General features: G+C 35.5%; 1 protein-coding gene and 1 non-coding gene across 2 annotated transcripts in view; both read left to right on the top strand.

Annotated features, from left to right (window-relative positions):
* Positions 1-22,432, top strand: part of usp10 (ubiquitin specific peptidase 10) — a 48,050-nt gene that overhangs the window by 9,751 nt on the left and 15,867 nt on the right. The window contains 10 exon segments of the mRNA XM_059347309.1: positions 7,411-7,479; positions 8,031-8,076; positions 8,496-8,555; positions 11,478-12,310; positions 12,313-12,772; positions 18,354-18,445; positions 19,688-19,797; positions 19,891-19,949; positions 21,181-21,284; positions 21,711-21,810. Of these exon segments, the coding sequence (XP_059203292.1) occupies positions 7,411-7,479; positions 8,031-8,076; positions 8,496-8,555; positions 11,478-12,310; positions 12,313-12,772; positions 18,354-18,445; positions 19,688-19,797; positions 19,891-19,949; positions 21,181-21,284; positions 21,711-21,810 (1,933 nt within the window).
* On the top strand, positions 18,054-18,187 carry LOC131961135 (small nucleolar RNA SNORA24). Its single transcript, XR_009389838.1, has one exon. It is a non-coding gene; the product is annotated as a small nucleolar RNA SNORA24 (small nucleolar RNA).

Here is a 22,432-nt window from a genome sequence, read left to right as displayed (position 1 = left end):
GTGACTTTGGTACCAAGTTGTATCGAGATTTCTCTAGTTGAATAACTGCATGTAATCCTTTCTGTACCCTCCCTGATCTACAAATGGTTTTGCTTGCAACTGATTGCTGCAAGTTTTCTTTGATTTAACCCGTTTAGGCCTAAAACAGCTGGAAAAAAATGGCTGTAAAACCTCTGGGCGATTTTAAAATAAGCCCCTAAAACCTGTTTTTCTGTAAATTCAACAGAAGTGTCAACTCTTCCTACGATATATTTAGGCTGAATATCGATAGACGATATATATCCTGATATTTTTATCGCAAAGTGAGAGCAAATGTTATTCAGTTCTGAATAATGTGCAAGCACATCATTTTATATCCAGTTCCAAAAGTTTTATTTTTAAATGTTATAGCTTTCTAGAGTTGTCACGATACTTAAATTTTCAACTCGAAAAAAAACTAAATTACTTGAAAAAGAAACAAAATTACTAAAAAAGACACAAAATTACTAAAAAAGACACACAATTATTTAAAAAAGACACACAATTATTTAAAAAAAAAGACACAAAATTATTTTTAAAAAGTGACACAAAATTACCAAAAAAAAAGACACAATTCCCAAAAAAAGACACACACTTATTAAAAAAAGATACCGATACTCAGGAAAATATTTGATACTCGATACCATTTTCGATACCACAAGGATAAAAACAAAGACCCCAAAATTTAACAGAAATATTTTTATTAACAAGAAAAATGCAACATGTAAAAATGAACAGAACCACAGGTTAACTATTTATAATAAAAAACAAGTTGTGCAAAAAGAAACTGCAACTATGATGACAAGCTTCAGATACTCGATACTTTTGAAAATGAATATCGTATCCGGATACAACGTTTTAGTATCGATACTTTTATGAGTGTCGATACTTTTTACAACCCTAACTAGGGTTGTCACGATACTAAGATTTTCAACTGGATACCGATACTCAGGAAAATATTCGTTACTCGATACCATTTTCAATACCACAAGGATAAAAACAAAGACCCCAAAATTTCACAGAAATATTTTTATTAACAAGAAAAATTAGGTTAAATATGTGCAAAAAGAAACTGCAACTATGATAACAAGCTTCAGATTCTCGATACTTTTGAAAATGAGTATCGTATCCGGATACAACGTTTAAGTATCGATACTTTTTTGAGTATCGACTCTTTTGACAACCCTAGTCTTTCCATAAAACACAAGATTGTTATAACTGTTATTATAACTTGTTGTTATAACTTTGCCATAATTTATCTGATCTGGTAAAGTTTCATTTATCTTTTCAATGCAACATTTGTGATTGGATGCACCAGATTGGACCTCAGTGTCCAGATATCCGGATACAACGTTTTAAAATCGATACTTTTTTGAGTATCGATACTTTTGACGACCCTAGATGCATTTCATATTCTAACAGGTTTCCATCCGGCCTTAGTTACACCAGGCCTTCCTATAGGCCTGTAGAGTGAGTGATGTCGTCACTAAACTGTGTTGAAATCATACAGATGGCTAATTTGTAGTAATCCTCAGTCCAAACGAGCAGCTAGGGCAGCTTAGTGTGGTACGTGTGGCACGCCTGCAGAAAGAAGCAGAGGGACATTCTTTCTGTTGTCACTGTGTGAGCCGTCCTGAGGCCGTCGGATTACGGGACGCTGTTTGTCTCTTGTAGTGCCGTTTCAGCAATGTGGGCCCTCGCGTGGGGCCTCGTTTGCAAAGAGTTACATATGCTTCAGCTGCACTTTCTTTTCTCTGTGCCTCCCCCTTTCACGTCCCTCTGTTTATTGCACTGAGAGGATTAACGGCGTGGCTACTGAGTTAATTTCACCTTTCCTCCGTCGCTGCTCTGTGTTTTCATGCTCATGTGGACTCTTGGACACAGAGCAGGTTTCCCCTGAAGGTGTAAGGGTCTTCTGTCATGATGCAGCACAACTACTGTGAATAAAACTAGGGATGCATGATATTAGGAAAAAAAAATATCGGTATCGGTAGTCGGCTAAATGAGTTGTAAAAAAATCGGCATATCGGATATTGGCAAAAAATCCAACATCGTGCATCCCTAAATAAAATGCATTAAACATTAGGCTATTAAAACGAACATGTAATTGAGTAATAACAGTAAAAAAGACAATGTTTTACATGAGGGATGACTCTAAGTGGCTCGCTACATTTTAGTTATAAAAAAAATATCTGAAAGCAAAGGTACCAATAATGATGTTTAGTTTTATACCAGAATCAATAAACACAATTATCACTAAAACTCAGTAAATTGTAGTACAGGGTTGGTACGGGTGCTTGAAATCCTTGAAAATGCTTACATGTTAATGTTGTATTTTCAAGGTTTAAAAAGTGTTTGGATTTTGGATAAAGTGCTTGAAATTCTTACTGTATTTCTCTTGCAATCTGACAATAGATAACCACATGTTCAATGAAAAAAATAATAAATTGATTATTGAGATTAGCAAACTGTACCCCCTTTTAGCATGTAAGTACTAAAACATGCAACTTACAACCGTTGAAAGGTCCTGGAGAAGCTTGAAAATGGACCTGGAAAGTCCATTAAAAGTGCTTGAATTTGACCACTCAAAAAGTGTATGAACCTTGATGGTAAAGCTTCTCAAAAAGATGCATTTCATATTCTAATAGGTTTCCATATCATAGCTCTGTAGAGTGAGTGGTGTCGTCACTAAACTGTGTTGAAATCATACAGAAGGCTGATTTGTTGTAATGGCTGCTGAGTTAATTTCACCTTTCCTCCGTCGCTGCTCTGTGTTTTCATGCTCATGTGGACTTTTGGACACAGAGCAGGTTGGTTTCCCCTGAAGGTGTAAGGGTCCTCTGTCATGATGCAGCACAACTACAGAGAATAAAATGCATAAAACATTAGGCTATTAAAACCATCATGTCATTGAGTAATAACAGTAAGAAAACACAATGTTTTACATGAATATGATCAGTAATCAGAGATGAGGGAGATCGATGCTGCATCCTGCTCTGCAGCAGTTTATCTGTTTCCATCCAGTCAGTAGTTGACCTCTGTCATTCTTCCTGCTGCTCCCAATACTAAAAGTCCCAAAACCTGTTTCATGACTCCACACAGACATTCAGAGTGTAAACTGAGTCTGTAGGTTGCAGCGACTAGTAGAGGTGAGGATATAGCATAGTGTCGCGATATTTTGCATGGCAATATTCTATCGATTCATGGCTGCCAAGTATTGATATTTAGTGTTCTCAATTTTAGGAAAATACTAGAAAAAAACTAGAAGATCTAAGGAATCTGCAAGCACCATTTGCGGGAGGATATCGTGTCGGGAAGTTGACAAAATAATACTGCAAAGTTCGGCTTTTTTTATGTTTCACTCTAAAAATTCAGATCAGTGAAGCTGCAAGTTAAAGAAAGTTTCACTGAATACTTTATTGGTCAGTCTGTGGGTTTGATTCATTGTGGAGAAAGAAAACGACTGAAGTGAGATGAATACATGGAGAATTTTCTCTTGCTTGACAAAAAAAATCTTGATTGAATTTAATTTTGTGGACACAAAATGCAGTTAAACAGTTAAATCACAATATATTGTATCACAATACTCACCATATCGCAAATTCCTTAAAATCAAAATAATATTGTATCTGGATAAAATATTTTTGTTGGGCCTCTGCTGATTCACAGCTCTAGTGACCAGGGATAGTAATTGAGAACTGGTCCCAAATTGTCGATTCGTTCTCTTATCAATGCCAGCATTTTTTTTGACAGGTGTCGTTGCAAAATAAAAAACAAAATGCTGCGGCGCTTTACTGTCGACACAGTTAGAAACTTGCAACAACAACAAAAAAATTCACCACACAAAACAAAAGTTAAATCAGCAAGGGAATCTAAAAAGAAGAGGACCGGTAAGTGGAATTGATGATGGCATTTCTTAGAGATGGGGAAAAAAATCGATACAACTTAGTATCGCGATATTGTTTGTGGCAATATTTTATCGATTCATGGCCGCCAAATATTGATTTTTAGCGTTCTGTCAGCCCACGGGCCATCAGTATTTTCAGTATAGTAGTGGGCTCGCTTTCAGGAATATACTGGAGATACTGGGATCATGTGAAGCTAGGAGATCTAAGAGATCTATTGACACACCTCTAGCGTTTAACCTGCTGGATCAGTCTCAGTCAAGGAGAAATCTAGTTAAATAACTTGTTAAATAACTTGTTGCTGACAGACGAATGAGGAGTGAGAGTTGTTGGAGTTTATTGTGTTGGAGAACAGAATGCAAAGCTTAGTGTTTTCTATAAGACTTCCAATATCATGGCTGAATATTTAGTTGATTTTGACAATATGATTGCAGCCACACGGACGAATTTCAGAAGTGAAAGGTGAAGGAAAATGTGTAATTTCTCTGTAGGTCTTTTCCATAAAGTTGTCAGACGATCCGAGTAAAACAGGCTGTTTAACTGGATGTTATTGACAGGTGAAGGACGACTCTGCAGCCTGTTTTGAGGCTGTGAACTGCAGAGTTCTCACTCAACACCAGAGACGTTTCCAAAAGTGTTCCCACGAGTTACTTAAACACAAAAACATGAATATAGGACACACTTTGCTCTTCAGGCTGTCCTCAGTAGCTCCATGTGGCAAAATGAAACGTTTATTTCTTTACATTTTACATTTAATTTATCATAAGTGCAGGCCCAAAGCAATTTGTATTATTCAATTGTAAAAATGTGTATATTATAATGGCAGTTAAAATGTTTTAAAAACGTTTTAGTCCACTAATATGTGCATCATAGCTCAGGCCGGCCCCCTAACCTCTAAATCAGAGGTCTCACACTCAAATTACCTAGGGGCTGCTGGAGGCAGTTACAAAATGACCAAAAAAGACAAAATTACTAAAAAAAAGACACAAAATGACAGAAAAAACGAAATTACTTAAAAAAGACACAAAATTACTAAAAAAGACACAAAATGACCAAAAAATACAAAGAATTACCAAAAAAGACACACAATTATAAAAAAAAGACACAAAATGACCAAAAAAGACACACAATTATAAAAAAAAAGGCACAAAATTACTAAAAAAGACACAAAATGACCCAAAAATACAAAGAATTACCAAAAAAGACACACAATTATTTAAAAAAAAAGACACAAAATGACCAAAAAAGACACAAAATTACTAAAAAAGATTTTCCAGCCTCTCATCTGCATTCTGACAAAATAATATAAATAAAAGCTCATTATGACCTCTTATTAATGTTAATCTAGACTTAGTATACTATTTTATGTCCATTCTAAGGCTCTAAATAAGGTTTGTGGACTGTTTTCTCTTATTTTGCCCGACAACGGCTCTTTTCTTAGTAAAGGTTGCCGACCCCTGATAACGGAGAATAAGAAAATAGGTTCCAGCTTTAAAAGTACCAACGTTTCATTATAATAGAGCAAACATGGAGAAATAAAGTTGTTCTTCTTGAGCAGGAAACCGAAATTACTACATTTACTGTAAATACAGTGTCACTGGGTTGAAAGCTGTTTATTCCCACATAAATATAAGTATGAGAAAAACAAACAGTATAGTACTCCTGCAGTAATTATTAGTTTGGTAGCATTTTGTTTGTGTTGTAACTAAAGTGTCTCTGCCTGCACACTGACTGTCTTGCTGCATTTCTCCGTCTCACTCCTGTTATCTTAAGTGCGTGATTCATCATTTAATTATTGACAATTTACTGCTTCAGCTTTCCAGTTCAGGAGAACTCGTTAGCAGTGACTCTCTCTGTCTGGATCCATGTAATTTAAAAAAAATCCAAAAACGAGATAAAGTCCCGAGCGTGCAGCTACTTTGTCTCGTTTTAAAGATGAGGGCGCTTTGTGTTAACAACTCAACAAGCTGCTTCACTAAAAGCAAACAGTTCTGCAATCATATCTGAGCTGTTTGTGCACATGGTTTATGTATTACGCTGCATGACTCATCACTTCGTGTTGTGCTTTACCTTTGCACAAGCTAGCGTGGTCGTCGTGGTTACGGCTCAGTGAGAATGAGTCCAGGAGGAGAGTTTGTGTCCAGATATCTGATGACGAAACACTTTGACTCACTTCCAGTTCTGAGGTGGAAGGTTTTGTCCTTTACTGTTTATTAGAGATGTTAATAATTAACTGTTAACCTACAGCAATAATCATTAAATTAATGCTATCAGTTAAACACTATTGAATGTATTATTAGAATTAAATTAAATCCAATAGGCAGAATTACCAAAAAGACACAAAATTACCAAAAAAAGACACACAATTATTTAAAAAAGACACAAAATTATTTTTAAAAGACATAAAATGACCAAAAAAGACACAAAATGACAGACAAAAAAACTAAATTACTTAAAAAAGAAACAAAATGACACAAAAAAGACACAAAATGACTAAAAGACACACAATTATTTTAAAAAGACACAAAATTATTCAAAAAAAGACACAAAATTATTTTTAAAAAAGCACAGAATTACCAAAAAAAAGACATACACTTATTAAAAAAAGACACAACATTATTTAAAAAAAACTCACTTCCAGTTCTGAGGTGGAAGGCTGCGTCCTTTACTGTTTATTAGAGATGTTAATAATTAACTGTTAACCTACAACAATAATCATTAAATTTATACTATCAGTTAAACACTATTGAATATGTTATTAGAATTAAATTAAATCCAATAGAATTACCAAAAAAGACACAAAAAGACACAATGACCAAAAAAGACACAAAATGACAGAAAAAAACTGAATTACTTAAAAAAGAAACAAAATGACCTAAAAAAGACACTAAATTATTTTAGAAAAGACAAACAATTATTTAAAAAAGACACAAAATTATTAAAAAAGACACAAAATAACCAAAAAAGACACAAAATGACAGAAAAAAAACAAAATTACTTAAAAAAGAAACAAAATGACCCAAACACACAAAATTACTAAAAAAGACACACAATTATTCAAAAAAGACACAAAATTATTTTAAAAAATACACAAAATTACCAAAAAAAAGACACAAAATTACCAAAAAAAAGTGACACAAAATTACCAAAAAAAATACACATAATAACCAAAAAAAGACACACACTTATCAAAAAAAGACACAACATTATTTAAAAAAAACTCACTTCCAGTTCTGAGGTGGAAGGCTACAGTAATATACTTTACTGTATATTAGAGATGTTAATAATTAACTGTTAACCTACAACAAGAACAATTAAATTAATGCTATCAGTTAAACATTATTAAATATTAGGGCTGCAACGGGGCTAACTGCTTGATATTTATTCCCTTTTTTCTTTTCTTTTTTTGTCATTTTCTCTCTTTTTTTATTGATGCACAATCAAGATTCGTGACTGAACTAACGGGTTTATTGATTTTTTCCAACAGTACATCTTCGGGGAGTTCAGCCCTGATGAGATCAATCAGTTTTTTGTGACTCCACGATGTTATGTCGAGGTAAGTAGCAGGATTCTAATTTGTTTTTACATGATTAAGTCATTATTACCTGAAAATTGCTAACAGTTAGCTCTGTAGCAGTACAGTGTATATGTGCTAACAGGCTAACAGTTAGCTCTGTAGCAGTACAGTGTGTATGTGCTAACAGGCTAACAGTTAGCTCTGTAGCAGTACAGTGTGTATGTGCTAACAGGCTAACAGTTAGCTCTGTAGCAGTACAGTGTGTATGTGCTAACAGGCTAACAGTTAGCTCTGTAGCAGTACAGTGTGTATGTGCTAACAGGCTAACAGTTAGCTCTGTAGCAGTACAGTGTGTACTTGGTGATCTCTGTTTGTTTACAACAAGCACCAGACACTAAAAACTGTTTCTATTGTTTGTTTAAAAGTAGTGCAATAAAAATACAGATGTTTTCCCTAACACGATGAATAATCGTGATTAATAAAATAATCTTGATTAGCATTTTGGCTATAATTCTGCAGCCCTACCTCAACACTGGAGAACTATTTTGATGCGTTTTATTCAAATTTTTGCATTTTTTTCTTCCACACAGCTTCCTCCGTTCAACGACAAAGTCCCATGCGTCAGTCAGTCTTCTGGTACGTACATTTCACATCCAATAAATAGATTGCTAGATAACGTCTTTGTGTTTTTTTGAAATGTTAATATGGAACTAGGAGCTGACTATTCTCATGCTCTCAGTTGATCTCAGTTGATCAGTGTATTTTTGTCAAAGCAGGTCTTGATAAATGTAAGATAAAAGTCTCTGCCTGCTAGGGAAATGCTCTCCATGTCATTATATGTTTGCTTATTTATATATTTTCATACAGTATATACTGTTTAGAATGGATTATATATCCCAGTAAATCTTTACTATCACATTTTATTATTTAAAGAATACTTTAGCCATTTTTTTTAAATTCCAAGCCACCAAATTAAAACTGTACTAGCAGCCACCTGTCTTTGAAATGGTTTGCACATGATATTTGCCTCACCTTGATTTGTATTGATTATTTAGGAAGTTACTGCACTCCTGCTGTACCTTATATTATGGAGTCAATGGGACTGCAGGTTTGCGGTGAGTTGAGGAGTCTGACACCCCGTGGCTTGACTAGCTGTTGTACGTTTGCTGTAAAACTCAACAATCCAGGTTTCAAAAACTGGTGGCTTTCTAAACCTTGCGCCTGTATTCTTCCTCTTGCCTGTTTGGAATAAATCTCTAGAGCTTTGCATGCTCCAAGATACTGTCCAGTATCTTATCTTCTCTTGCATATAATGCATTTTCACCACTACAGGGCTCCAAGCTGAATTAAAAAAATCCAAATTGAATTTCCGTATGATTTTAACAACCGCAGCTTATTGACTATACTAAAGGGCATAGTGATGGTTTTGACCTGATTGCTAACATGTGTGTACATATTTAGCTTTGCATTCTTTTTTACTGTTGAATGCATTTTTACAGTCATGAAGTGTGATTTCAGTAACACTAACAGAAGATCTTCTAATCACCGTAGAGTGTTTTCATGCCCTCTTTAACGCCTGCAGACATCATATCAGGCTTTGGGTCAGCTGTGTTCTCATTAAAAACCACTTGGATGATTTTTTCTGATTTGCACTTACTAATGTTTCCTGTTTGTTCACCTTTTTTCACTTTGCGCCTCTTGCATAATAATAATAATTGACTATTTAAGCTGCCATGCAACACATTTTAACTTAACAATGAAGTTGTATAATAACATACATTTGTTTGTTTACATTGTTGTTCTATATTTGAAGGAATTAGCACAGAAATGTGACACATTTACTTAAAAAAAATTAAAAAAACAGCCAAATTAGTTATAGGTAGGTAAGTGATATGACACTTATTTCTACATGTATTTATGATGTAATATTTTACGCTAAAAAATCATTTATTTGACCCCAAAAATGTAGTTCTGCACTCTAATTTTGCTGTAAAAGGTTCTAATAGTAATGATTAACAGAGAGCAGTAACTTTAATGTTGTTGTCTTCTTTCAGCTTTTATATATATATTTTTTTTTTGTGAAAAAACATTTTCAAATAGATTGTTATAAATGTATTTAAAAGTGTTTAATAACTCTATTCAAAGATTTGTGTATTTTAGACTTAATACTATAAAGTAATGTTATATTTTAGTCTTAATATAATTTTATCTCACTTTTTTATTTCATCACTATTTAGATAATAATTTCCCTTTCAAATAAACTCATAATTTCTGTTATTTTTATATTTAAATTAGTATTTATATCCAAAGCAGACTGTGGTAAGTACAATAACTGCTTGGTTTTGAGTTGGATTTTGTGTTTTTTATATTATTATTATTATTATTATTATTATTATTATTATTATATCATATTAAGTTTACTACATCACTGAAATCTGTAATAATGATTTAATCAAATCCATGTAAGCCTACCTTTTTGTTAAGTGATTTTAAATCCATTTATTTCTATAGTAAATAGTTCAAATAAACCCCATATAACTATTTATTTACTTAGTTTTATGTTCTAAGAAAATGTGCAAAATGTCTAATTTTTTAAATGATAGAGCTATTAATACATTTCAGTACCACATACAGTTGAAAACAAACAATATATTGTTCTTCTCTGACTAATTATATATGTCAAATGTTTAATCTGCCCACTTCACAATGATCCTGGACTCATGAGCCCAGAAAGAATGTGGCTGAGTCGAGCGTAGACACAACAGTAAGTTGTTGGAGCTAAAAATAAGTCGACCACAATTTATTTCTTTTTATTGGTATGTCTGATTCTCTCCCACGGCCCCTTTTGGTCAGAAAAACTCAGAAAATACAACAGTGTGATTCTCATGAAGCCAGTCTAAGTTATTTCTGTAAAGATTATAAGGACATACTTTATTAAACTAAATATATTTCACTTTTATATGAATGAACAATATAGCCATAATGAGGCACAATTCATTGTTTTGTGCTAAAATAATATTTTCCATATTTTTTAAACATAACATAAAAATGTCATGGTTTCCCCCACACCTATGTACAATAAATATTTAATAAACTTTATAAAAGTAAATATACATTTGTTTAAAAATGTATAATTTAACAGAAAAATTATATTTTTTTATAATTTTAAACATTTTTTTATATTTTTAAATAATAAAATAAAAAAATTATAATTAATAAAATAAATAAAATAAAATAGTTATGAAATAATAAAATGTAATAAATAAATGAAAATAAATAAATAAAAGGGCAAAAACAGAGACAAAAAAAAAGACAATTTATACTTTTATGTACAGATACACAAACACACTTATTGAAGCTCTTATATAAAGGTATGACAGGGACATCCTACCATAACATTTTTAATTAGATTATAAATTCATATTAAACAGTGACTTTAGATCAGAGGTCTCAAACTCAAAGTACTGGAGGCAGTATCAAAATGACCAATAAAAGACACAAAATAACAAAAAAAGACACAAATGACAGAAAGAAACTAAATTACTTTAAAATGACACAAAATGACCAAAAAAGATGCAAAATGACAGAAAAAACTTAATTACTTAAAAAAGAAACAAAATGATAGAAAAAACTTAATTACTTAAAAAAAGAAACACAATTATTTTAAAAAGACACAGAATTACCAAAAAAGACACAAAATTATTTTAAAAAAAGACACAAAATGACCAAAAAAGACACATGACCAAAAAAGACACAAAATGACCAAAAAAAGACAAAATTATTTTAAAAAAAGGCACAAAATTATTTTAAAGAGAAACGACGGCTGCAATTGGCCCGCGGGCCGCGAGTTTGAGACCCATGCTTTAGACTGTATATGTTATAAAGGGTCAAACAAAATATGTATTCAATGCTCTTGGATTTTTTCTATGAGCTGCACCAGGTTCATGAGAATCACCCTAATGTGTTTTATTTTCTAGATCTAGTCTGTATTTGCAGGTGAGACTCTGTGTTTCTAATGATTTGCCTGTTTCCTGCAGCAGAAGACTATCAGCGCATTGAGTTTGGCGTTGACGAGGTGATGGACTCGAAGCCCGTCGGGCTGAACGACCCTCTGTTCAAGGTGTCGAGCACTCTGAACCCCCAGGCGCCGGAGTTCATCCTGGGCTGCCAGTCGGCCCAGAAGCCCCCGCAGACGGCTCCCCCGGCGGACGACGACGTCCCCGACGGCGCCCACTTCAACTCACTGGACGGCGCCGACTCCGAGGCGTCCGCCCTGGACAATCACCAGGCCTGCCAGGACCTGATGGACGGGCTGCCCGGCAGCTTGGGACAGCGAGAGCGGAAGAAAAAGAAAAAGCGACCGCCGGGATATTACAGCTACCTGGACCCGTCGGTCGCCGGCGGCAACAGCAACATCAACAGCGGTGGCGGCGGTGGCGGCAGCGCGGCAGACGGGACGCCTCTGGCGATGGCGGCGCTGGTGAACGGACACGCGATGGTGGGCGGGCCGCACCACGGCGCCGAAGACGTGGACGGTAAGACGCCGTCGTCGTCGGGGGCCGAGCTGTCCCCGCCTGGAGCCGTCTCCATGGCAACAACGGCTGCTGCCACTGCTGCTGCTGCTGCGACGTCGGCGGCGGCCAAGTTTTCCCCCACGCCCACTGCCAATCAGAGGACTTGTGACAGCCCTGATGACTCGTCTTTGGACTTAACGAGCGGCGCCGCCTCGCTATCGGATGGCAACAACGCAACTTCCTCTTCGTCGTCGTCGGGGGCGACGGAGGGGCCGAGGACTGCAGAGCAGCAGCCAGATCTTTTGGCTCCTCAGAGCCCCGAACTACTCTCAGATACTCCACACAGCCCCTCCCCCCGCCCCCCCCTCCCCCTCCAGCTGCTGCAGCCCCTCCCCCCTCTGTCTCCGCTCCCATTACGACTACTGAACTGGAGGACCGGGAGCTAGCGGACAGCGGGGCGGCTAGCGCGGTGGCTAACGGGCTAGCGGAGCCCGACAGCGCTCCCGTCAGTGCAGACGAACACAAAGAAGACTGTGAGAGCAGCGGGGACTCCGCCCCGGACTCTGCTGCCCCGTCGGCAGCCACAGAGCAGGTTGTTATTCCAGCTGCACCTACTGCCAACCTCCCCAAGTCTTGGGCTAGCCTCTTCCACAACTCCAAGCCTCTGCCGGGCGGCCCGCAGGCCTTTGTGGAGGTAAAGAATGTTGTGGAGGCTGTTTCTCCCAGCCCCACTACGCCAGAGCAGCCTGAGAAAGTTGGGGAGGTCAAAGAAGGCCCAGTCCACGTTTCAGAGGATCCTATGGCCCCTAAACTTGCAGGTATTCATTGAAGATGCTAGTTGTATGTTGAACCCTCTGAAATCTTCGGCTATTTTATTATGTCCTTTAAAATATCTTGGGGGGGGTAATATTTCAAGAAAAAAGTTGTAGATTTACTAGATTAAAGTGGCAAATCTGCGCGAAAAAAGTTGCAGATTTACTAGATTAAAGTGGCAAATCTGCGCGAAAAAAGTTGCAAATTTACTAGATTAAAGTGGCAAATCTGCATGAAAAAAGTTGCAAATTTACTAGATTAAAGTGGCAAATCTGCGCGAAAAAAGTTGCAAATTTACTAGATTAAAGTGGCAAATCTGTGCGAAAAAAAGTGGCAAATCTGCACGAAAAAAGTTGCTAATTTACTAGATTAAAGTGGCAAATCTGCTCGAAAAAAGTTGCTAATTTACTAGATTAAAGTGGCAAATCTGCGCGAAAAAAGTTGCAAATTTACTAGATTAAAGTGGCAAATCTGCGCGAAAAAAATTGCAAATTTACTAGATTAAAGTGGCAAATCTGTGCGAAAAAAGTGGCAAATCTGCACGAAAAAAGTTGCTAATTTACTAGATTAAAGTGGCAAATCTGCGCGAAAAAAGTTGCAAATTTACTAGATTAAAACGGCTAATCTGCGCGAAAAAAGTTGAAGATTTACTAGATTAAAGTGGCAAATCTGTGCAAAAAAAACTGCAAATTTACTAGATTAAAGTGGCAAATCTGCGCGAAAAAATTTGCAGATTTACGAGAAAATAGCGGGGGGAAAAGCAACTTTTTTCTCGCAGATTCACCACTTTAAATCTCATAAATCTGCACATTTTTTTCTCACAGATTTGCCACTTTAATCTGTTTTCTCAAAATATTACCCCCTCTCCTGGGTCCATATGTGAATCTGATCTAAAGTTGGGCGAACTCAAAATTTCAAGGCAACAAACTTGGATACAATTTTAAGTTGGATAATTAACCCTCTGAAATATGAAATTCGGCTATTATATCTGTTAAAAATCTTCACCATGCCATGTTGGTATCAGTTTTTTCAGCATTACCCTTCCTATATATCCAGATAATTAATTTATAACTTTGACTTACTTGATCAAAATTTTGAAACCAAAAGAAACAAAGGAAAACATAAAATCTGATCTTGAAAATTATATTTCAAAACACAGACTTTTAAATGTTGCAAATATGAACACAGGTTGCAAATACTACACATAACAAGTATATATATAAATTTGAAAATATCTCCAGTTTTCCTTGGCCGAATATAATTAAAAAAAATTAAAATCTGGTATGTAGTTTCAAGCCAGAAGCTGATGGGGAGACTCAATGTTGCTTCATTTTTATGTCTTCACGTCCTGAAGAAGTCATGTTTCAGATGGTTTCATGGACTCTAGAGGGTTAAAAAACTTTTTTTTTGGTTCATGTTTCAGCTGCTAATGTTTCTCCCCCCTCCACTTGGTGGCGCTGTGAGACAAAGCTGTTCCTATGTGTTCTTATTTGAGTCCAAGGTTTTAAACATTAGATTTATAAGTATAGAAGTGATAAGTGCTGCTGCTGTTGATCCTATTTCCCATATTGAATCTTCCTTTTATTCTCTGAGCTGCTCTACTGGCTCTGCAGCTTCTTAAAACGGGGAAATGTAAAAGACATGTTGCTTTCATGTTCAAGAAGTTCAGGAAATGAACACTAGATGGTGATATGTGACCCTGAATAGCTGTCAGATATTAAGTCACATTAGTGAACTTTTTTCTCAGATCATAAAAAAAATGCTGTTATTATCCTGCAGAGGAAAGTTCCTTTGAACAACAACTATATGTCCCTTTAAGTGTGATATATATAAAGAACTAGTCAAATATCCAAAAGGTAAAATGCACATTAAAAATCCCCTCCTGGAGTAAGTTATGTGGTTCTGCAAGATGCTACAAATCATATTGTTCAGACATAAGAAATGTTCTCTGGTACAGATCCTTGCAAAAAAAGAAAAACATGATTATTTTAATATATCTAACAATTTAAATGAGAATGATGTAAATAATCATTCCCTCCTGTTGTGAGTCATGCAGCTCTAACATACAGAATGTTTTGTGCAAATTAAATCTACACTTTCTATTTTAGTTTGTTGTCACAGAAACAGGCTTTAATATCTTCCACTCTGAGTTAAACATCTAACTGGCTGAATTTGATCTAAACTGCAGCTAAAAAGGAAACGTTTGGCTATTTACGTATTTCATTTCATGATCTAAATGGCACAACAAACACTTGTACACTGCAAAAAAAGGTGTGTCTAAAAACCAGATAAAACAGTAAATCTGAGGGAAATGATCTTGCTGCAATGATCTTGACAAGATTTCTTAAATTAAGATTATTAAATCTAGAAATAAGCATGTTGAACGCTTAAAATAAAAATAAAAAACTCTTAAAACAAGATAAATTAAAGCTGCAAGCAGTGATGAAGTGATTGTTTCTTACCAAGATAAAAAAACTTTAGATTTTGGTAATTTTGTGTCTTTTTTTTTCTCCAAAAATATTTTTATTGTCAATTTTCAGAGTAACACAGAACATACATACACAAATAATAATAAAGATAATAATAAAAGGCAAATAAATGAAAACTAGACACAAAATATGACATGTCAAATTTTGTGTCTTTTACATCTTCTTTTGGTAAAAAAAATGACCAAAAAAATGCACAAAAGAGATAAAATTAAAGCTGCAAGCAGCGATGAACTGCAAGACTTAGAAGTGTTGGATCATTTATCTTGTTTTAAGAGTTAATATCTTATTTGAAGCGCTCAACATGTTTATTTCTAGATTTAATATATCTTAACTGAAGAAATCTTGTCAAGGTAAATTATCTGTCCATGCAGCAAGATCATTTCCCTCAGATTTACTGTTTTTATCTTGTTTTTAGGCATCTTTTTTGCAGTGTACAAGTGTTTGTTGTGCCATTTAGATGATGAAATGAAACATGTAAATAGCCAAACGTTTCCCTTTTAGCTGCAGTTTAGATCAAATTCAGCCAGTTAGATGTTTAACTCTGAGAGTGGAAGATATTAAAGCCTGTTTCTGTATCTTAGATACATAATATCCTGATACAAACTCAAAAGGAAAAAGCCTGCAGCTTCAACACTCATTCAAGTGAAACTGCATCATTTCAGCCAAAAGAGCAGAAAAGGATTTGTTGAAACGACTCATCGATCAGGCTAAGCTAGAAAATAAACCCAGGCCAAACAAATGTGGTTTGGCTTCATGCAGAGAGGGATCAGATGGAGTGAACACACAAACAAGCAGAGTTTAGTGATTGGAGATCACTGAGGGCTTCATTTATCCTGCAGACGGACGCAAGATACGACCCAGCTGTGAATGAAGTCGGGAGCCTGTGTAAAACAAACAGAACACAGGATTGAGATTCATATTAGGGCTGTGCCATATCGTATCGTTCACAATAATATCTCAATAATATACGGTGCACATGGCAGCTAATCCTCACTCTCCCGTGAACATAGATTCCCAATTCCCATGACCAAAAAAGTCACCAAATTTACAAATAAAGACACAAAATGACTGGAAAAAACTCTAAATTACTTAAAAAAAGACACAAAATGACCAAAAAAATACACAGAATTACCAAAAAAGACACAAAATGATTTTAAAAAGACAGAAAATGACACAAAAAGGACACAAAATGACCAAAAAAGACACAAAATGTAGATTTTTTTAGGGTTAAAAAAAATGCATATCATGATATTGGCAACATTCTTACTTCTTGATGTAGTGGTTAAAGTTGTTTTAAACACAAAAAGCTACTTACTCCCTGTAGCTAAACACATGCAGCTTTCAAAATAAGAGCACAGTGCTCTTATTTTAGAGAGAATCCACCACAGATTTGACAAGAAGACTGTCAAAATAAGATGCCTTTAATAAAACTTAGTATAAACTTTATTCTCCTTTACTAAATGTCATTAAAATATGCCTCCAGAACCCCTAAATGTTTATTTTATCATTTGCTCATACTCCAGAGTCGAGAGTAAATTTTATTGTATTTGGCAGCTGTTGAGATTTGCACTTCAAACTACATTTTAGATTTGTAATTATTTATACAGACTAAAATAAATCATATTTTCTATATCTTTTTAAGTATTTCCTAATATCGTCAAGAATATCGTTATCGTAAAAATAGCCTGCAATATCGTGATAATCTTTTAGGGCCATATCGCCCAGCCCTAAGTGAGATATTAATGTCTTTGCAGAGTTCTTAATTGAATGTGTCACAAATTAATTGCACAAATTCTTGCATTCTGTTTTATTTGTTTTAGACGAGGTCCTAGTTGTGTCTGTGTTGTTATCTTGCATCTGTCTGCAGGATAAATGAAGCCTAAAGTTATCTCCAATCACACTAAATCAGGTGTCAGAGTGATCCAGGAGAGGGCCGAGTGGCTGCAGGTTTTCATTCCAACCAAGCAGAAGATCTCCATCTAATCACCTGAGCTGTCTTCACCTGGTTTATTAGTCCTATCAGGTGTTTCTCCTGCTTGGTTGGAACAAAAACCTGCAGCCACTTGGCCCTCTCCTGCATCACTCTGACACCCCTGGTCTAAACTCTCACTGCAGCTGATCTATATATTTTTCTGTCATTCTGAACTGTTTTATTATTTTGTCTCTATCTATGGGGCTTTATCTCTCTCTTAATAAGCAGGGCTCACTGTTTATTGCACTGTCTATGCAGACAAACCTGGTTATGCAGCATGTATGTCCATGTTTAAAGTTGCTGTAGAAGATGTCTAGAAATTCACCAGTTCACTTTGGTTTGAGTTCCACTTTGAACCCAATCCTGTTTTTTCCAAAGTGCATATTATCAGCACACTGTGCCCAGTCCTTTTTGGCTGTAATGTGATATGCAAAGTATTATTTTTACTGTAACAGGGTTTCCCCCTTTGAGATGTAACTTTTTACTTATCCATGCTTATGAACCAGGAAACCCTGTTGCTCTACTTTTATATGCACAGCAATTGTCTTAGCTTTTTATATATCTAGTCTCCAGTTCTTGTTTATGTGGGAGAATGGTGCAAAAATAGTGAGACTATAGACTTTAATCTGCAATGTGATTTACAGACAAATGGAAATCTGTCTCCATTGTTTTACACACTGTGTATTCAGGCAGTTTTTATTTGCATGTTTTCATGTGATGGTGTTTTAGTTTGCTCCAGTGTTGCAAACATTTTACGTAGGAGAAATAATGTACAAGATGCACCCTTTAGGTGAATTATTTTTAATTATCCTGCTGTGTAAAAGTGTCCACGTTACCATGGGAACTGTGTCCCTGAATGACAGCCTCCCTTCCTAGGCGTGGTAGAGAAACTTCTTGTTTTATTCTGAAAGTCTCTTGTGGTGTTGTCACAAGAGGCAGGAATAGAAGAAGGAACATTTTTTTGTGAAAATTGAAATGTTTGTTTTTCTTGTGATTCAGGAATGATCCGTTATAATATTCACTGTTGTGTTATAACTGAAAGTTTGCGCTGATATTATGGGTTTTCATTGTTTTCATTGTGCAGGGCTGCTTGTTAAAGAACATTGTGTCTGTTTGAATCCCCAGAACTTATTGAGAATGTGAAGTTGATACATAAACCAGTGTCTTTGCAGCCGAGAGGACTGATCAACAAGGGAAACTGGTGCTATATCAACGCTGTATCCTTTCACTCTGTTCCTGCTACACTCGTCAACTTAATATGTTAAAAAAATAACTCGTTCTAGTGATGAATGGTGTCAAGACCCATGCAAGGTGGTTTTAAAAAAAATTGTGAAATTGTAAAGTGTTCTTGTTTCTTTGGCTGAGGAGGAAGTTTCAACTCTGCCTGGAAATCTCCTGTGAAGCCAGGAAAAAAATACGATTTTTCTTTTTAAGGGGAAAGTGCAAAACATGTTACCAATGACTGATTATGTTCTTTTTAGAGAGAATGTGATTCAAATAGAGTGGGAAAAAAACAACTTAAATTCAAAACGTCACGTCTGCTAAATGACATGTAAAATGACATGTAATGTAAAAAACATCCCAATTTTTTACGAGCTCCATAATGACGCCAGGGGTTTTCAGCGATTATCCATTTTTTTGATCAATTGAGAATTTAATTAAACAATTAAAAACAAACAAACACTAAACACTAAATACAAGTCAACAACACAAAATGAAACAACAAGACAACACTTATTTGTGTTCAAAAGGAGCCAAAGCTTATTAAATCCCTTCTCCCTATGTTAATTTACTATATTCAGTTATATAACAACAATAATATTTATATATATGTATGTATAAAACATAGTAATGTAATATATAAACTTATTATTACCATTAGAATACATAACTTGTTATTAACTTACACACACATAAGTACACTTACACCCATGTAACAAACAACACATAAAAAAAGAAAAATAGTAATACATTTAAAAAATAAAACATCAACAATAAGTAAGTAAAGTTTATTTATGTAGCACTTTTCACAGATAAAATCACAAAGTGCTTTACAGAAGATAAAAAAGAAATAAGATAAGGGAACATAAGACAATTAAAACACAATAAAACATAAAAAAACCCTACTGTCATTCCAAACAGCTGTTTTCATCCCTATATATATATATATATTGTGTGAAGACGTGCTCTTTATATTTGCTTTTGAAGTGTTTAATGTTTGAACATTGTTTTAATTCTCCATATTTTCACTGCGCTGAATGAAATGTAAAACCGTTTCCTGTTAGTACCGACGTCCTTCGTCGGTACCAGGTTCTAGCGGTTCTAGAGGTTCTAACCAGGTTCTAGAGGTTCTAGAGGTTCTAGAGGTTCTAACCAGGTTCTAACCAGGTTCTAGCGTCCAGCAGCCTGTGGTGTAACGTTTCCTCCACGCTGTTTCCTCCCTGACTCTGACCACTCAGACCCTGCAGGCCCTGATCGCCTGCCCCCCCATGTACCACCTGATGAAGTCCATCCCTCTGCACACGGAGACGCAGAGGCCGAGCACCTCCACGCCCATGATGGACAACTTGTGAGTGGAGATTAGAGATCAGATATATCAGATATGTGCTGACATGTTGTTGTGCTCAGAGACGTCACCGTGGTTTGTTTCTGTGTGTTTCAGTGTTCGGCTGGTGAACGAGTTCAACAACATGCCTGTGCCATCTAAAGCCAAACAGCAAGGTAAGACACAGACGGCCTCTCCACAGACATTTGGGATCAATACTTGGTTCCATCAACTAATTTCTCTGCACATTTTGAAGACTGTAAAGAGAAAAGCTTGATGGAAACACCAGCATTTGATGTGATGTGTGAATCACTAGAGGCCCCACGGTTAGGCCTGTCACAATAATTAATATATCGATTTATCGTTTAATATATAAAAATGAAAATTGCATGTTTTCATGTGATGGTGTTTTAGTTTGCTCCAGTATTGCAAACATTTACGTAGGAGAAATGGTGTTCAAGATGCACCTTTTATATGTATTATTTTTATTCAGCTGTGTAAAAGTGTCCACGTTACCATGGGAACTGTGTCCCTGAATGACAGCCTCCCTTCCTAGGCGTGGTAAAGAAACTTCTTGTTTTATTCTGAAAGTCTCTTGTGGTGTTGTCACAAGAGGCAGGAATAGAAGGAGTACATTTTTTATTTCTTTTGTAATTATTTTTATTAGGAAATTTCACAACAAGTGACAAGTACAAATTGATTAACAGTTGTTAGTATCAAAATTGGCCAAAAGTTTGGAAGCAACTCAAATGTTCTGTTCTCAATGTCTTTCTTATTAAAAACCAGTGTTTATTTCTGGATGTGTTTACTACATGATCAGACTTTACCTTTATTGAATTGAACCATTTTCCTCCATTGACCTTCAGGTAAACATTGATGTTAGCAGACCATTGGTGAATAAATGTTACCAAAATAAAAGAAGGGCTTAGTTTTAGGGTGGAGGAGACTAGGAAGAGTCACAACTTCAGTTCAAAAGTAAAAAAAACAAATCCCAGTTTGCATTTTTCACTTTATCTCTTTGTCTTTTGAGTTTGGAGACAAAAAACCCAATAAATCTCAACTGTGTTCATATCTCTGACAAAAGAAACAAGAGTCCAGATTTATACATTAAGGAAAGAAGGAAACACAAAGTCTAAGAAATAAAAACCCAAAGACCTGATAATTAGAGTCAAAATGTGTTCTAATAAGTGACTCTTTATGTAATAATCACCTTTATTTTGTTGCAAAGTATAGAAATGAATCTAGAAATTAATTAAAATCTTTTTTTGTACAAATCTGATCTTGCTTCCAAACTTTTGGCCTGTAGTTTAGATGCAACTTTGTAAAACTTGGCTTCCACTTTAATGTAAACGTGTCTATTTTCTATCAGAGTTACTGAAGTTGTGTGGTTTGTCTTTGTGTCCTCAGCTGTTGGTGATAAAGTCATGAAAGACATTCGGCCTGGAGTCCCGTTTGAACCGACCTACATCTACAGACTCCTGACGCTCATCAAGTCCAGTCTCTCTGAGAAGGTAAAACATGAACACTCACTGCACAGCAATGTGTTAAATGTTTCCTTTTTAATGATCATCTCTTTGAGTATTCTTCCTCTGGAACATCCAGTGCTTGAAGGGAATGTCCTTGTGTTTTTTTGTTTTTTTTGATGTGCATTTTTTCTGCTCAGAATTTGACAACTCACCTGAATAAAGGCGGGTCATGTGTTACACATGCTGATTCAGTTTTAATGAATGAAATTATTATTGCATAACCACGCTGAATCAGTTATCTTTTGATATTTAATGAGTCTTACGCTCATCCGGTTCTCATAGTAAAACATGCTTCCCTGTCTGTTTGACTCAACAATTGACTGTGTTTGCACATTCATGCGTGCACGCTCATGTTTTATTTGACAGCGAGCGTTCTCTGTCGGTGTTTTTTAATTGCTGCTCGTCTCTCAGGGCCGACAGGAGGATGCAGAGGAGTATCTGGGCTTCACTCTCAACGGACTGCATGAGGAGATGCTGGCTCTGAAGAAACTAATCTCGCCTCAGGAAGAGAGTAAGCAGTTTAGTTTATTACCACTTCCATATCATCAGGAAGATTACATCATTACAGATATTAAGTTTTGCATATCATCGCTCTTTCTGCTTAAAGGCAAAATTCACTTCCTTTCATGCACAGCAAAAAAAAGGGTTTTTCCTTTGAGTTTGCATCAGGATATTATGTATCTAAGATACAGAAACAGGCTTTAATATCTTCCACTTGCTTAGAGTTAAACATCTAACCGCCTGAATTTGATCTAAACTGCAGCTAAAAGGAAACGTTTGGCTATTTACATATTTCATTTCATGATCTAAATGGCACAACAAACACTTGCACACTGGCAAAAAAAGGTGTGTCTAAAAACCAGATAAAACAGTAAATCTGAGGGAAATGATCTTGCTGCATGGACAGATAATTTACCTTGACAAGATTTCTTAAATTAAGATTATTAAATCTAGAAATAAGCATTTTGAACACTTAAAATAAGAAATTAACTCTTAAAACAAGATAAATTAAAGCTGCCAGCAGTGATGAACTGGCCCGAGATAAAAAAAAACTTTAGATTTAGAAGTGTTAGATCATTTATCTTGTTTTAAGGGTTCATTTCTTATTCTATACACAAATTGACCAAAAGAAA

Source organism: Centropristis striata, chromosome 2 (genome assembly GCF_030273125.1).
Source record: "Centropristis striata isolate RG_2023a ecotype Rhode Island chromosome 2, C.striata_1.0, whole genome shotgun sequence".
In the NCBI taxonomy this organism is placed as follows: Eukaryota; Metazoa; Chordata; class Actinopteri; order Perciformes; family Serranidae; genus Centropristis; species Centropristis striata.
Note: the sequence above shows the minus strand (reverse complement) of the source record. Positions and strands in the feature narration are given on the sequence as shown.